The sequence below is a fragment of the Argentina silus genome (genome assembly GCF_951799395.1).
Source record: "Argentina silus genome assembly, chromosome: 6".
In the NCBI taxonomy this organism is placed as follows: Eukaryota; Metazoa; Chordata; class Actinopteri; order Argentiniformes; family Argentinidae; genus Argentina; species Argentina silus.
This window is the reverse complement of record NC_139660.1, coordinates 10970891-10986685: the sequence shown is the minus strand read 5'-3', so window position 1 is coordinate 10986685 and position 15795 is coordinate 10970891. Positions and strand designations below refer to the sequence as shown.

The following is a 15795-nucleotide window of genomic DNA, read 5'->3' as shown; positions in this document are numbered from 1 at the left end:
ATGGAGGTGAGAACATCAGCCAGCTTGTTAGCACATGCTCTGAGAGCCCGCCCAGGGATGTTGTCTGGTCCTGCTGCCTTGCGGGCAGCAGGCCTTGTTCAATGGGTTTTAATGTGATCTAGTTTGGTTGGCTTGTAGAACAGTTAATTAATTTAACATTGATTTATTGATTAGGATCAGCTGACAGTCATGCAAGGGCAATCTATTCCACAATATTGCTTTTTCATGAGTCATTCATTCATTCATTCATTCATTCATTCATTCACTTGGTGTGCTGCCTGCAATATGATTGCATGGGAATCAAGTTTGCCCTGTGAACACCAGGGACATGGTGTTGTAGTTATCGTTGTACAAGGCCTGATGGATCTTGACACAGGCAGATATACATTTACATGGAAAATGGAAAATGCAGTCTTTTGTGACTGGTGTTTTAGAGGAAAATTATAAGACACTGCAGACAAACTGCAAATTGTGTTTTTGTTCTCATTCTGTAATCTATTTATCCTCCATTGCTGTTTTGTATGGAGAGTCTGCCATGTTGTAGGCATGCTCATTGAAAAGCGCATGTATGTTTAAAAATTGTATTCATTAACAAATATTGGCAAAGTCCATTTTCATTTAATTATAACCAAATCAAATATTCTTACTGACTAGATGACATATTAGACACAGACACAACCAGTACAATGATGTAACATTTTATTTTGAGAAATAGAAAAACAGTTACACTGTGTTAAGCAAATAATGAACTTGTTAACAGCCCCATCTTTAACTAACATTACAAATACTATGGTTAACAATGAGCAATGTTATATACTGTAAGACACCTCCTCACATTTCATGCAAGAAACAAGTACTTCAGGATTCAAAGACATGTAAACATCACACTGATGTTTCCCGAAACACTCAAGGCAATACCCCTTCCGCAACCACTCTAAATGTATCATTTTTATTACATTACCATCAGCAAAATGATCAATTTATAATAAAACATTTTGGGTAAAATATATATTTTAATCCATGTTTTGTTGGAGAAAACAGAGTTCAATTCATTTAATAAATTCAAACACCCAGGGATCGCCCTTGTTAATCTTTTACACAACATGTACGATGGGACCTCTTTCTTTAAAAGAGATGTTTCAAACTGACTGATACATTTTCCAGAATGAGTATAGCAAAGCTTAGGTTATGAAACAAAAATTATGCAAAGAGTTTAATACAAAGACTTTACTTAATGAATTAACCTCCCTCTTCCCCACCATCTTAGGACATGGAGCTGGAACTGAAGAAGAAGCGGCTGTTGTTGTAGTGGCTGGAGGAGGGGGAGCCCAGATCCACACTGCTCCTGCGGGAGCCTGTCCTAGAGCCCGAGGTGGAGCCAGGAGCAGATGAGACATTGTAGGGGCTGCTGATTCCTCTGGAGGACATTGAAGCGGCCTGGAGCATCTTTACCCCTGTGCTATCTTCCACCAGACAGTTATCCATAGCCTCCTTATAGGATATCTTCAGCTTGGACTTGGGGCAGGTCATGTTCTTGGAATGGTGTCTGCTGTCCTGCAGCTTCTGTGCAGCTCTCCCATCCAGCCAGCCCACCTGCAGAACCTCCTCCATGGTTCTCCTGCAGCCCTGCTCTGGGTCATACAGCCCCCCGGTCACATACTGGAACTCCAAGAAGCGATGACCCGCCTCATATGGCAACCACTTCTCCTTCATGGCCTCAGCTGCGGACATCTTCCTTTTGGATTTGACGTCCTCAAAGCCGTAGTAGGCCTTCTGGGCTGGCTTCAGCCTGGTGGCCATGTCCTCCTCTATGATGCCCTGGCGGGAGGCCTCCTGGATGGACAGCCTGCGGCCGTTGGTTGGGTTGACGATGCCGCCGGTACAGGCCTGGGCCTCCAGGAGCCTCTGAGCAGAGATGGAGTCCAACAGGCCACGCTTCAGGGCCTCAGAGATAGAGATCTTCTCCAGGGTCTCTGTGTCAAAGATGGCGCCCACAGGGCTCTGCTCATCCACTGCCTCAGCGGGGGAGGCCAGGTTGATGGAGACCATGGCGATGCCCTTCATGGAGTCAGGGGAGATAGTGGCAGTGGGCTGGACTGAGAAGCTGTTAGTGATGGAGTTGGCTTTAGATGAGATGGATGTAGTTTTTGTTATGGTCAGCTGTGATGAGGTTGATGATGATGATTGTGAGGTTGCTGATGATGATTGTGATGATGATGATTGCGATGTTACTGATTTTGATGATGCTGATTTTGAGGATGATGCTGATGATGACTTTATGGCTTTGGTCTTGTTGGTGATGATGTCTGCAAACTGAGTGATAGTGAGGGTCTGAGAGCGGTATTGGTCATACACAGACTGATCAATCAGACCCTTCTCCAGCAGCTCTCTGATGTCATACTGGATACCCGTCTTCCTATCAATGATGACCAATCGTGTGGAGCCATCTGGCGCGGTGATGGTGATCTCCTCCCACTCACACTCCTGCTCTGACAGCTCTAGAAACGTCTGGTAGTCAATGAGTTTCTTATCATACGCCTCACGCACTGTCATCTCTTTATTGGTGTCAGGATCCACGATCACCACCCTCCTCTTTCTGAGAGTGTTCTTCTGAGTGGACTGCTGATGCTTCTTCTTGTCTTTGATGGTGAGCAGGACCAGGCCTGTCTTTTCATCTGTGATGCAGCGTTTCTTCAGTTGCAGATAGGTCAGGTTGTCCTCGGTGTTGGGGTCAAAGAAGCCCTTACTGTCATCCCCCTCATCAGACAGGATCTGGTTTATCTCCTTGCCAAAGTAGCCCCTCTTATAGGCCACCTCCACCTCGATACGGTGGCTCTGCTTGGGGTCGATAATGCCCCCACTAGCGATTTGGGCCTGCAGCAGGCGAATGCCATGGCCCTTTTCGATCAGCCCCCTCTCTATGGCCTGGAACAAGGAGATAATCTTGTCTGAGCCAGGGAATTTGTAACCAGTGACGGCCCTCTCTGCTGACAGCAACTTGTCTTTAAACTCAGGCCCAGCCAGACCGCTCTTATAGGCATCGCTGACGGTCAGACAGAGGTTGTTGACGGGGTCAATCATGAAGCCCGAGGCAGCCTGAGCCTCCAGCAGCTCCAGGGTAGTGCCAGGCCGCAGCAGCCCCTCCTTCATGGCCTGGTAGATGGACAAGGTTTTATCATTGGCCTCGTCATAGACCCCCGCAATGCAGGTAGACCCTCTCAGGTAGGAGCGCAGGCGGTCCTCAATGTCCTGGCTGGTCAGCTTGCCCTCTTTCAGTTGGTCCACATCTGACCGCTGCAGGAGGTTGGCGTCCACCAGGTCGGTGACTGAGACCTGGTCCCTGAGCCCCTGCACGGTGATGGGCTTCTCTGGGGCAGGGAGGAGCAGCAGGTTTGTGGTAGGATCAACCCTGCACCTCCTCTTCAGGGACACATAGCTGGCCGCCAGTTGGGTGTCTGGGTCCACATAGCACTCAGGCCTCTGATTCAGGCCCCGGTACAGGTCCTCATCGATGAGGTCTCGGTCCATAGCCGCGTCTTTGGGGAGGAACACACTGAGGATGGGGTCCAGGATGCCCCCCACAGACTCCTGGGCCTGCAGCAGGCGCAGAGCCATGTCCCTGTCGATCAGCCCCTTTCTCATGGCCTGGCCCGCTGATAACAGCTTGGTTGTGTTGGGGTCTCGGTAGCCCACACTAGCAGCCTCTGCTGCCAGCAGCCTTTCTCTGTCCTCCTTGTCCACCACACCTCTGGCACACGCCTCCTCTACCGTCATCTGCTCATTGGCTCTGGGGTCTATGATGTGGCCTGTGGCAGCTTGGGCGTCCAGCAGCAAGGCAGCGCTTTCTGGAGAGAGAAGGCTATCCCTCCTGGCCTCTGTAAGGGACACTTTGCTCTGAGGTCCAGTGGCCACACCAGCGATGGCCCCAGTACCTTTCAGGTTCAGTTTTATGTCTACAGACACCTCGGGGACAGTCCTCTGACCCTTCAGTAGCTGGTTGAAGGTAGGCTTGTCGATGACTCTGCAGTCCAGCAGCTGCTGGGCCGTCACCTTCTTGCGGACACCGTCGAAGACCAGCGTAGAGGGGTCGTGCAGATTCTTGTCTTTGATGGAAAGCAGGATCAGGCCTGTCTTCTTATCTGTGATGCAGCGTTTCTTCAGTTGCAGATAGGTCAGGTTGTCCTGGGTGTTGGGGTCAAAGAAGCATTTACTTTCGTCCCCCTCATTAGACAAGATCTGGTTCATTTCCTTGCTAAAGTAGCCCCTCTTATAGGCCACTTCCATCTCGATACGGTGGCTCTTCCTGGGGTCAATGATGCCCCCACTAGCGACTTGGGCCTCCAGCAAGCGAATGCCATGGCCCTTTTTGATCAGCCCTCTCTCTATGGCCTGGAACAAGGAGATAATGTTGTCTGAGCCAGGGACTTTGTAACCAGTTACAGCCCTCTCTGCTGACAGCAACTTGTCTTTAAACTCAGGCCCAGCCAGACCTCTCTTGTAGGCGTCGTTAACGGTCAGACAGAGGTTGTTGACGGGGTCAATCATGAAGCCCGAGGCAGCCTGAGCCTCCAGCAGCTCCAAGGTGGTGCCAGGCTGCAGCAGCCCCTCCTTCATGGCCTGGTAGATGGGCAAGATTTTATCATTGGCCTTGTTATAGACCCCTGCAATGCAGGTAGACCCTCTCAGGTAGGAGCGCAGGCGGTTCTCAATGTCCTGGCTGGTCAGCTTGCCCTCTTTCAGTTGGTTCACGTCTGACCGCTGCAGGAGGTTGGCGTCCACCAGGTCGGTGACTGAGACCTGGTCCCTGAGCCCCTGCACAGTGATGGGCTTCTCTGGGGCAGGGAGGAGCAGCAGGTTTGTGGTGGGCTCAACCCTGCACCTCCTCTTCAGGGACATGTAGCTGGCCCCCAGCTGGGTGTCTGGGTCCAGGTAGTACTCAGGCCTCTGGTTCAGGCCCCGGACCAGGTCCTCGTCGATGAGGTCTCGGTCCATAGCTGTGTCTTTGGGGAGGAACACACTGAGGATGGGGTCCAGGATGCCCCCCACAGACTCCTGGGCCTGCAGCAGGCGCAGAGCCATGTCCCTGTCGATCAGCCCCTTTCTCATGGCCTGGCCTGCTGATAACAGCTTGGTTGTGTTGGGGTCTCGGTAGCCCACACTAGCAGCCTCTGCTGCCAGCAGCCTTTCTCTGTCCTCCTTGTCCACCACACCTCTGGCACACGCCTCCTCCACCGTCATCTTCTCATTGGCTCTGGGGTCTATGATGTGGCCTGTGGCAGCTTGGGCGTCCAGCAGCAAGGCAGCGCTTTCTGGAGAGAGAAGGCTATCCCTCCTGGCCTCTGTAAGGGACACCTTGCTCTGAGGTCCAGAGGCCACACCAGCGATGGCCCCAGTACCTTTCAGGTTCAGTTTTATGTCTACAGACACCTCGGGGACAGTCCTCTGACCCTTCAGTAGCTGGTTGAAGGTAGGCTTGTCGATGACTCTGCAGTCCAGCAGCTGCTGGGCCGTCACCTTCTTGCGGACACCGTCGAAGACCAGCGTAGAGGGGTCGTGCAGATTCTTGTCTTTGATGGGAAGCAGGATCAGGCCTGTCTTCTTATCTGTGATGCAGCGTTTCTTCAGCTGCAGATAGGTCAGGTTGTCCTCGGTGTTGGGGTCAAAGAAGCATTTACTTTCGTCCCCCTCATTAGACAAGATCTGGTTCATTTCCTTGCCAAAGTAGCCCCTCTTATAGGCCACTTCCATCTCAATACGGTGGCTCTTCCTGGGGTCGATGATGCCCCCACTAGCGACTTGGGCCTCCAGCAAGCGAATGCCATGGCCCTTTTCGATCAGCCCTCTCTCTATGGCCTGGAACAAGGAGATAATGTTGTCTGAGCCAGGGACTTTGTAACCAGTTACAGCCCTCTCTGCTGACAGCAACTTGTCTTTAAACTCAGGCCCAGCCAGACCTCTCTTGTAGGCGTCGTTAACGGTCAGACAGAGGTTGTTGACGGGGTCAATCATGAAGCCCGAGGCAGCCTGAGCCTCCAGCAGCTCCAAGGTGGTGCCAGGCTGCAGCAGCCCCTCCTTCATGGCCTGGTAGATGGGCAAGGTTTTATCATTGGCCTTGTTATAGACCCCCGCAATGCAGGTGGACCCTCTCAGATAGGAGCGCAGGCGGTCCTCAATGTCCTGGCTGGTCAGCTTGCCCTCTTTCAGTTGGTTCACGTCTGACCGCTGCAGGAGGTTGGCGTCCACCAGGTCGGTGACTGAGACCTGGTCCCTGAGCCCCTGCACAGTGATGGGCTTCTCTGGGGCAGGGAGGAGCAGCAGGTTTGTGGTGGGCTCAACCCTGCACTTCCTCTTCAGGGACACATAGCTGGCCGCCAGTTGGGTGTCTGGGTCCACATAGCACTCAGGCCTCTGATTCAGGCCCCGGTACAGGTCCTCGTCGATGAGGTCTCGGTCCATAGCCGTGTCTTTGGGGAGGAACACACTGAGGATGGGGTCCAGGATGCCCCCCACAGACTCCTGGGCCTGCAGCAGGCGCAGAGCCATGTCCCTGTCGATCAGCCCCTTTCTCATGGCCTGGCCCGCTGATAACAGCTTGGTTGTGTTGGGGTCTCGGTAGCCCACACTAGCAGCCTCCGCTGCCAGCAGCCTTTCTCTGTCCTCCTCATCCACCACACCTCTGGCACACGCCTCCTCCACCGTCATCTTCTCATTGGCTATTGGGTCTATGATGTGGCCTGTGGCAGCTTGGGCGTCCAGCAGCAAGGCAGCGCTTTCTGGAGAGAGAAGGCTATCCCTCCTGGCCTCTGTAAGGGACACTTTGCTCTGAGGTCCAGTGGCCACGCCAGCGATGGGCCCGGTTCCTTTCAGGTTCAATTTTATGTCTACAGACACCTCAGGGACAGTCCTCTGACCTTTCAGTAGCTGGTTAAAGGTGGGCTCGTCAATGACTTTGCAGTCCAATAGCTGCTGAGCCGTCACCTTCTTGCGGACGCCTTCGAAGACCAGCGTAGAGGGGTCCAGGGTGGTTTTGTCCGTCTGGGTGTGTTTGGGAAAGGTGTCTGGACGCTCTCTCAGCTTCCTCAGCTCTGCCTCCAGGGTGTTTTTGACAGACGCCAGGTCAGACAGCTCTGTCTGGGTGCTCAGCAGCCTGCTCTTATACTTGTCCTCTACCTCCCTCAGCTCAAACATCAGCCTCTCAATCTCACTCTTCAAAGAGCTCCTCTCCCGGTCCAATCTGTCCTTCTCTGAGTCGTACTGCCTGACCAGCCCCTCCTTGGTCTCGTACTGCTTTTTCCAGTAGAGGAAGTCCTTCTTCACCTTCTCATTCTCTTCCTGGAGGTGGAGTTTGAGGCGGAGCTCAGACTCCAGGGAGATTTTTATGCCACTCAGTTCCTCCTCTAGTTTCTGGGAGCGGGCCTTGTCCTGGTCTGACAGCTTCAGCTTCAACAGCAGTGTGTCTCTCTCTTTCTGCAGACCACTGTACTGAGTTGTAGTGGATTGGATCATGGAGGAGGTCTGCAGAGACAGAGAGAGAGAGAAAGGGGGGGGGGGGGATTGGTTTTAGAATAACTGTGAATTATGCATAAAATCATCACACAAAACAAGTAATTCTGTGTATACTGTACAAACAGAACAACATGTGAAATCTAAAATAACACAGTTCCAATAGCTTCCCCAATGAACAGTTATAATTAGTAACATCAACATAATGAGTGAAGGGATTGATGACCAGATTACTGTCTCAGAATGGATAGTTGGATACATTAATACAATCCAGATCATAAAGAGTTTAAAAGAGAAATCTGGGATTCAAACAACAACAAAGAGATCAACCCGCACACTACACTGTCTACACTGTTTTGAAGCTATACAGTGTTTGTTTGCAATTGCATTGTTTACAAACAATAGAGTAAATCAAGCCTATATGAGTTTTGATGGGTTAAGACCAATGCTCAGGTATATGACTAGGTGTATAGATCAGTGGTTAGGTGTATAGATCAGTGGTTAAGACAGTTGAACTAAGCTCATGAGGCGGAAGCTATATTATATAATATAAGTTATATTATATAAGAATAAATCACTATATCATTAATGTATAAGTTCAAAAATGGATGTACCAATCCCAGATTGCCCTTTTGACATAAATAAATGTTTCTACATTACACTACTTACATTCGACATTAGCAATTATACAGACAGATATGACAGACTATACCCACTGTACTTACATTACAGCGGACATAAAAAGGACACTAAATACTATTAAACAATGACTACTGTATGTTGAGACCAGTTGAGGACCAGGCAAAAAAGCAGGCTGATTGGAGAATCACAGAGAAGCGTCTGGGAGTGTGGCCGTGGTGACAGCACTTTGGTGAGGGTAAGCAGATAGAGAGGCACAGATTGAATTTGTATGTTTTTTTCCTAATCATGCTTATGATTGTCATGCAAATGAAGTTTGACACATACAGGTGTGACTTGTATGCGTTCACAATCTGATCAGAGAAAAAATCAAAGAGCAAAGGCATCTATAGATGCCAGCATGAAAGAGAAAGCATTGACCACAGCCAGCTAAAGCCTATTTCACTAACTAAAGGAGAAAAGTCTGATGGATATTAAAAAATATGGTCCAAGATGAACTCTGAAACTTCCAAGTACCTCGATGGCCTGCTTTTCAACATGCTCTATCTCCAGCCTGAGTTTCTCCCTCTCGGAGGAGAGCTCTGAGACCAGGCTCTGGTACTCCAGGCAGCTCCGGGTGCTGCTCTGCAGCTGGAGCTCCAGGGCTGTGATCTGGGAGGCCATCTCGTCATCGGCTTCCTTGCTAGACCTCAGCAGCTCCTCTCTCTCGTGTCTCACTCCCCTCAGTTCCTCTTCCAGCCTCAGTCTCTCCTTGGTGAGGGTCTGGGTCAGGCCCTGCAGCCTCTCCAGCTCGACAGAGCTCTCGTTGAGTGCACGGCTCTTCTCCTCAATGGTCTTGTAAAGGCCTTCATTGCGGAGGTTGGCCTCACGGACGCGGGCCTGTTCCTGAAGTAGCTGTTGCTGCAGAGCCTTCAGTTCTGTGCTGAGCTGGGTCAGGCGCTCAGTGGAGGCCTTGTGCTCCCGCAGGCACCTCTCCAGCTCCTCCTGCAGTCTCCTGTGCTCCTCCTGTCCCTTCCTACCTGCCATGCTAGTCTCCTCCTGGCTCTGGCGCAGGGTGGTGATGGTGCTGGTGTACTCCCGCATGGTCAGGGTTGTCTTCTCCAGCTCCGTCTCTACCCTTCTTCTCTTGGTCACCTCCTCCTGGTTGGTTCTTCTCAGTGTGTTCACCTCGCTCTCCAGCCCGTCTGCACTGACCTGCAGGTCCCTGATACACCCCTGTAGCCTTCCCACGCTCTGCTCTGCCCTGACCTTCTCACTGCCCTCTTTCTCCAGCTCCACACGCAGCAGGCCTAACTCTTCCTCACACTCCCTCAGCCTGGTCACAGACACAGAAGAGGCCTGTTTGGCCTTGAGCTCAGCCAGGGTCTTCTCCATTCGAGCGCTCTCCTCCTCCAGGACTCTTCTCATGCGGGTCTCCTCCTCCAGGCTGTGTGTGAGATGCGCCAGCTTCCCACTCCGCTCCTGCAGGCTCTTAGTGACCTCAACTAGCTCTTCCCTGTGCTGGCTGTTGTCCTCCCTTCTTTGTCTCAGCAGGGTCTCCACCTGCACCTCCAGCTCACTCCTCCTCCGTGCCTCCTCTGTGTTTACAGACCTCTGGCTGTGAGCCTCTTCCTCCACCCTCTTCCTCTGCTCCTCTGCCTGGCTCCCAGATAGACGCAGCCTCCTCAGCTCCTCCTCCAGGTCCCTCCTCTCCACCTCCAGCCTGTCACACTGCAGCCGGAACGAAGACGAGTCCTCCTCCCTCTGGGTGGACAGGCGCTGGTTGTCGGTGCGGCTCACGTGGATCTGGGACTCGTAGGTATGCTTTAGGCTATTGATCTCCACACTGCACTGGCTCCTTACCTTAGACAGCTCCTCCTCCAGCTCCTTGACCCTCATCGCCTCCGTGGCCAGCTGCCTCCTCAGCCTCTCTACTTCCCTCTCACGGTCCGTCACGTTCTTCTCCACCTCCATTTTGGCCCAGTTCACCTCCTCCAGCTCCTTCTGCCTCCTTCTCAGCGTGGCCTCGTACTCCTCCTGCTGCTCGCTGTAGCGCTCCTCGGCCAGCCTCCTCTTTCTCTTCTCCTCCTCGATGAGGTAGGTAAGGCGGGTCACCTGCTCGGTGAGGTCCGTCAGCTGGTCCTGGGTAGAGTCCAGGCTCTCCTTGGTGACGCTGCACTGTAGGGCGGTGTTCCTCTTCACCTCCTCCACAGAGAGCAGCTGGTCCTGGGACTGGGACAGCTCCAGCTGGTAGCAGGCTATGGCCTCCTCCAGCGATCTGTTCTTAGTGTTGCAGTCTTTGATGCCCTCCCTCAGCAGACGTAGCTCCTCCTCCAGCAGGTCGATCCTGGTGTTACGTATCTGGGGGGTGAAAGAGAGCGTGATTTGGGTCAGAAACCTCACTCTTTATATTAAGTTTCTCCAATATCTATTTAATAACTCTAGTTACAACATTTGTTACATACAGCAGTACATTGGTAATTGTTTTGTAATTGCGTCGTTACAGCATGGAGTACCTTGAGCTCCTCCATGTTCTTGAGCATCTCTCCCAGGTATTTGGAGTAGTCACCAGAGAGGGTGAGCAGCTCAATGTAGCGGGTCTGCAGAAGTGTGGCCTGGGAGAGAGACGCAGCACAGTCAATAACACAGACATAGCTACCCTACCTCACAATCTACTTAGTAACATGTACATAGACATACATATACATATACTGTAGAAGTCTACAGCGACTGTGGTTACCTCCTGAGTGAGCTTAGTAGAAGGAGACTGCAGCATGGTCCTCTTAATGGGGATGTTCAGAAGAGTCTCTAGACCAGCACTGTATGAGGCAAGCTCCAGTTCATAGTCCTGGACAGAGAAACAGGCAGTCACTGTTAGATAAATTGAGATTAGTTTGTAACAAATAGGTGAGTTCCATAAGTATTGGGAATGTCTTTACCTTAATGGAGTTCACACAGACATCAGTATCCCTCAGCACACTCTCCAAACTCGCCCTTTTCCCTTTGATCTCAGAGTTCAGTGCCTGCACACAGACAAGAGCATTGACATGTTTTGATAAAGATGGACTTATTAACTCACCATTACCTGGTTGATTCAATTGAATCCTAATTGACAGAGCGGGAGTATTTGATTGATTGACTGATGGTACCTTCTGCTTGTTGAGGTGTTCCATTAGAGCTCTGATGTCCTCTATCTTGGTGGCCTGCAGTGAGTCCTGTCTCTGACGCGTGTCACCAATCCACTCATTGAGTGCGGAGCTTGAAAGCCTGTACTGCTGCAGCTGCTGCAGATACAACTTCAGATCCTTCAATCTGAGAGAGAGAGAGAGAGAAAGAAAGAAAAAAGAAAGAATGTGAGAGGAAGAATGTGTGTGAGGGAGAGAGAGAGAGAAAGAAAGGTAATTTGGGGAGAGTATTACATAATATCACACAAGGACAACATGGAATCTATAGGGAGATAAACAGAAAGGAGAGAAGGCAAAGAGGGAGGGGTGAGCGAGGGGTGAGGAAGGCGTACTGTACCTGGTGTTGATCTGGCTCTGGATGTGACGCCAACGGTCAGACTGCTGGTTGACCTGCTTGCTGTATTTGGACAGGTCCACGTCACATCTGTGGAAGGACCCACCCACCTGATTGTTCCAGTGGACCGCTTTAGCCAGCTCCGTCTCCATGGACACCAGAACATCCTTCTTCTGATCCAACTCTGCCCTCATACTCTGAAAAGACCAACAATATTAGATTTTTTACAAAATGTCACAATGCAAATTACCCACCCCAAAAAAATGACTTTAGCGTAAACAGCCACAATGCTCACAGACTTCACACATACTGTACATACCTACAACAGAACACCTTAAAAAACCACTGAGTCTGACAGCATTATTGGACTCTATTCCCTCCCTGTGTGGGCAAGTTCAGTTCATCATACAGTACCTTCAGAGTGGACCTGTAGTCCTCCACCTCTGCAGGGTCCAGGGCAGTGGTCTCCTTCTCTGTCAGTCTGGCCTCATGCACCTTCACTATGTCTTCAGCCCGGGTCATACTCCCCAGCAGAGCCCTCAGAGCCCTCAGCCTGAGAGAGAAAGAATGAGAGAGAGAGAGAGACAGACTCTTTGAATAATGTTCATAGTCTACAATAGGAATACAAAATAATATGAGCAGCTGTCTATTTGAATGCATACTGTGTGTGTGTGTGTGTGTGTGTGTGTGTGTGTGTGTGTGTGTGTGTGTGTGTGTGTGTGTGTGTGTGTGCGCGCGCGTGCGTGTGTGTGTGTGTGCGTGTGTGTGCGCGCGTGTGTGTGTGAACGCGTGTGTGTGTGTGTGTGAGTAGTACCTCTGTAGGTAGGCTGAGGAGCATCCCTCCAGGCTGCTCAGTTTCTCGTTGATGACACTGAGTTCACTGCGCAGAAACTGGGCTTTGTCAGAATCAGTCATCCCCTCCAGCTCCTTCATCACACGCTCCCTCAGGCGCAGGTACACATCACGGATAGAGTCAATATCACGCTGCACCGCCTGAAGAACACACACACACACACACACTCACAAAGATTATAAACATACTCTGTTTTATTCTGTATACATTTGTGTGTGTGTGTGTGTGTGTGTGTGTGTGTGTACCTCTAACTGGACGATCCTCAGACCACAGTCGTGTGCTCCGTCTTCTCCCAGACAGATGTGTATATGCTGGGTAAGGCCCACCTCTGCAGCCTCCAGCCTCAGTCTCAGTGTGTGCAGTTCCGTCAGGCTCTGGGAGGGCACCACCACCTTCTTCTTCACCTCCGTCTTCAACACCTTGATCACCTCCTTCTTCACAACCTCCTTCTTCACCTCCGCTTTCTTCACCTCTGCTTTCTTTACCTCTGCTTTCTCTTTTCTCACCTCCACTTTCTTCACCTCCTGTATCTTCACCTCCTCCACCTTGATGGCCTGTTGCTGTTGCTGCTGTTGCTGTTGCTGCTGTTGCAGTTGCACTTGTGCAGCTATGGACATAGTGAAACAAGGTTAAGGGACATCTCCATGGTACAGACAAGAGGTAGATACACAATGTCAATAGTCTAAAGTTTCTTCCACTCATCCTTGCCTTCACCTAGGCAAAGTCAAACAAAAAAGGTAGAGATAGTTTAATCTCAGAGAAAACATCTCTAAAATCTCAGAGATAGTTTCACATCATATCAGTGCAGATGTAGGACAGGAGACGAGGCAAGGAACTGTTTGTAGACAATTAAGACGCACCCATAGTTCAGCATAGAGAGGTGCAGGAGGCAGGAACACACGCACATGCACACGCACAAGCACACACACACACACACACACACAGATGAGAGTAATGGTGTAATAATGTGTAGCTCCACTTACAGTATGCAGGCAGCTGTACCACCAGCTGGTCATAGTGGGCCTGCGCCCCGTTGTACTGGCTCTCTAAGCTCCTCTTGTCTTCGTCCGCAAACATCTGGGAGCCATAGCAACCGACCTTGAACTCCTGGTAGTGGGTCTCCAGACTCTTGAGGATGGTGCGGTACTCCTCAGGACGCATGCGGGCCAGCTAATAGAACACACACACACACACACACACACACGTTAAGGACAAATCAAAACACAGAACAACAACAAGGATGAAAACAAAAGTGTATATCTATGGATTGGAAACTGTCCCAGTAGTTATCATAGATATTGTAGGGGACCTTACCATAGTCAGGGTGAGGGAGTTGATGCGGGTGATGTCCTGGACACAGTACTGCCAGGAGATCATACTCTTGATGTTGATGTAGAACTGGTTCCACATTGACAGGATGGCCTCATAGTACTGCTCATTCCTGACAACACCACAGCACAGAGATCGCACTTAGCACTTAGCCCTTAGTGTGTGTGTGTGTGTGTGTGTGTGTGTGTGTGTGTGTGTGTGTGTGTGTGTGTGTGTGTGTGTGTGTTTTATGTTCATACTTGTTGGCCAGGCTGATGCTGAGACGGTTAGGGGGGGGAACCAGAAGGCACACAGAGGGGATCAGCATGTCCAGTCCTCCTGGTCCTGTCACCTGCCACTTACTACGCTGGGAGTTATCCTTCAGGATACCCTCATTACCCTTACAGATCACCTTCTGTGGAGCACACAACACATACACTATGTTACGTGTGTGTGTGTGTGTGTGTGTGTGTGTGTGTGTGTGTGTGTGTGTGTGTGTGTGTGTGTTTGTGTTTGTGTGTCTCTGACCTGGTCTTGTTTGAAATCACACAGGGCCTGTACTATGACGGGGCTGCTGCTCTTCTCCTCTGGGTTGCGTGCTTTCAGCCTCACAATGCTCTTGGACTTGTTGACCAGGTGCTGTACCTGCCTCTTATTGTTCATCACCCTCTCCTTATCTCTCTGGGAGAAACCAAGATCAAAGGATTAGTATCTCTATTGGAACAACCTTGCACCTGTGGTTGTACCCAGGCTTTTCAGGTGAGCAGAGCCTTACCTCCAGGCCTAAGAGGAGTTCCAGCAGGTTGTCGAGGGGTGTGTTCTTATTGCAGGTGTACTTCTTGCGGATGGCCTCATGCTCCTTCTGCAGACCACTGTATGTTTCATTGGCCTCCTTGAAGAACTGAACACAGCAGGGAACATTAACAAAAAGCTTTGAATTGCTGTGGCTCTCAAACCTGTTGTGTGTGTGTGTGTGTGTGTGTGTCTGTGTGTGTGTGTGTGTGTGTGTGTGTGTGTGTGTGTGTGTGTGTGTGTGTGTGTGTGTGTGTTACCTGGCTGTAGGCTGCATTCTCCTTCAAATGCACATCGATACATTTGACGATCTGGAGGAGCCAGCTCCACTGGGTCTGCAGGGTGTCCATGTAGGCCTGCAAGAGAGATCCACAGATGAAAGGGGTGGGGGGGTGTGTGAATGAAAGGGTGGATGGAAGGACAGATGGCTTGTAAATTAAGTAGAAAAATAGATATTCTAGAAAGCTAGACCTCTCCTCACCTCAATCTTGTCTGAAGCTGGGTGGTTGTTCTTCAGGAGGGATTCCACTTTGAGTTTGAGTTTATTCAGGTCCTTCTCCTTCTCCTCCAGGGCACTCATTAGTTGCTGGCAGAGAGCAAAACAGAGTTAGGAGTCAACAGAGTTAGGAGTCAACAGTTAGGAGTCAACGGATCAAAAACGCTAGTGAGGCCAGAGGGACCACTGTGACAGGAGGAATGATCTGTAGTTTAATTGCATAAGTTTCTTGCAAAAGTGGTTTGGCAGCATCATTCCCTAATGAAATACAGATGAGGAACTGATGAAACACAAATAAACTGCATACTTGATACATAGGTCTCTCTCACAACAGTGACCTTCACCCTTTGACCCCGGCTGTTCCCCTGTCCTTACCGAGTAGCTCTCCTGCTTCTTGGGGATGTACTGGTCGATGTTGCGGTCTCCCCAGTCAAACATCAGCTCCTCCTCCTCTCTCTCGTTCACCCACATGATCTCCCGGGAGATATTCTCGATGATCTGCTGCAGCTCACGCAGCTGGTCGCTCCGACCAAACGACATTTTCTGATACGCAGAAAGAAACCATGCTCAGATACATGGCGACTACCAGTTATGTGCACATTAACACACCTACTGCTCAAAGCCACTGTTAAAGGATACTGTACAGAGCAGTGCAGAGCTCTGTGGGGTCTCTCTCTCTTACCTGGAGATTGTCCCATTCTTGATC

The 15795-nt window shown here is 50.6% G+C and overlaps 2 protein-coding genes across 4 annotated transcripts in view; both read right to left on the bottom strand.

The window, feature by feature from the left end:
* Positions 1 to 682: 682 nt before the first annotated feature.
* Positions 683 to 15789, bottom strand: LOC310805339 (desmoplakin-B-like). Of its 3 annotated transcripts, XM_083670980.1 has the most exons (20): positions 15772 to 15789; positions 15465 to 15632; positions 15075 to 15179; positions 14854 to 14949; positions 14577 to 14702; positions 14330 to 14482; positions 14062 to 14216; positions 13808 to 13934; positions 13477 to 13663; positions 13000 to 13100; positions 12739 to 12963; positions 12455 to 12633; positions 12055 to 12193; positions 11644 to 11837; positions 11271 to 11433; positions 11061 to 11144; positions 10862 to 10969; positions 10638 to 10736; positions 8659 to 10482; positions 683 to 7515 (listed from the first exon to the last, which is right to left on the bottom strand). In XM_083670980.1, the coding sequence occupies exons 2-20, from the start codon at positions 15627 to 15629 to the stop codon at positions 1264 to 1266; spliced, it is 10482 nt and encodes a 3493-aa protein (XP_083527106.1). In that variant the 5' UTR covers positions 15630 to 15632; positions 15772 to 15789; the 3' UTR covers positions 683 to 1263. The 3 variants fall into 3 exon arrangements, with proteins under 3 accessions (XP_083527106.1, XP_083527105.1, XP_083527107.1); XM_083670979.1 differs by having other exon boundaries at positions 12739 to 13100; XM_083670981.1 differs by having other exon boundaries at positions 9985 to 10482; positions 12739 to 13100.
* Positions 15768 to 15795, bottom strand: part of LOC310805796 (desmoplakin-A-like) — a gene marked incomplete at its 3' end in the record, with an annotated part of 3917 nt that continues 3889 nt past the window's right edge. Inside the window, exon 5 of the mRNA XM_083671602.1 lies at positions 15768 to 15788. Within this exon, the coding sequence (XP_083527728.1) occupies positions 15768 to 15788 (21 nt within the window). The remainder of the gene's footprint in view (positions 15789 to 15795) is intronic.

What these genes read in the sequence shown, in the direction of transcription:
- LOC310805339 (XM_083670979.1), bottom strand. Translation starts at nt 15,629, where the DNA reads ATGTCGTTTGGTCGGAGCGACCAGCTGCGTGAGCTGCAGCAGATCATC. An exon ending in AACTCCTCTTAGGCCTGGAG is followed by an intron (nt 14,483 to 14,576) that starts GTAAGGCTCTGC and finishes GGTTTCTCCCAG; the next exon opens with AGAGATAAGGAGAGGGTGAT. An exon ending in ACTACAGGTCCACTCTGAAG is followed by an intron (nt 11,838 to 12,054) that starts GTACTGTATGAT and finishes TGGTCTTTTCAG; the next exon opens with AGTATGAGGGCAGAGTTGGA.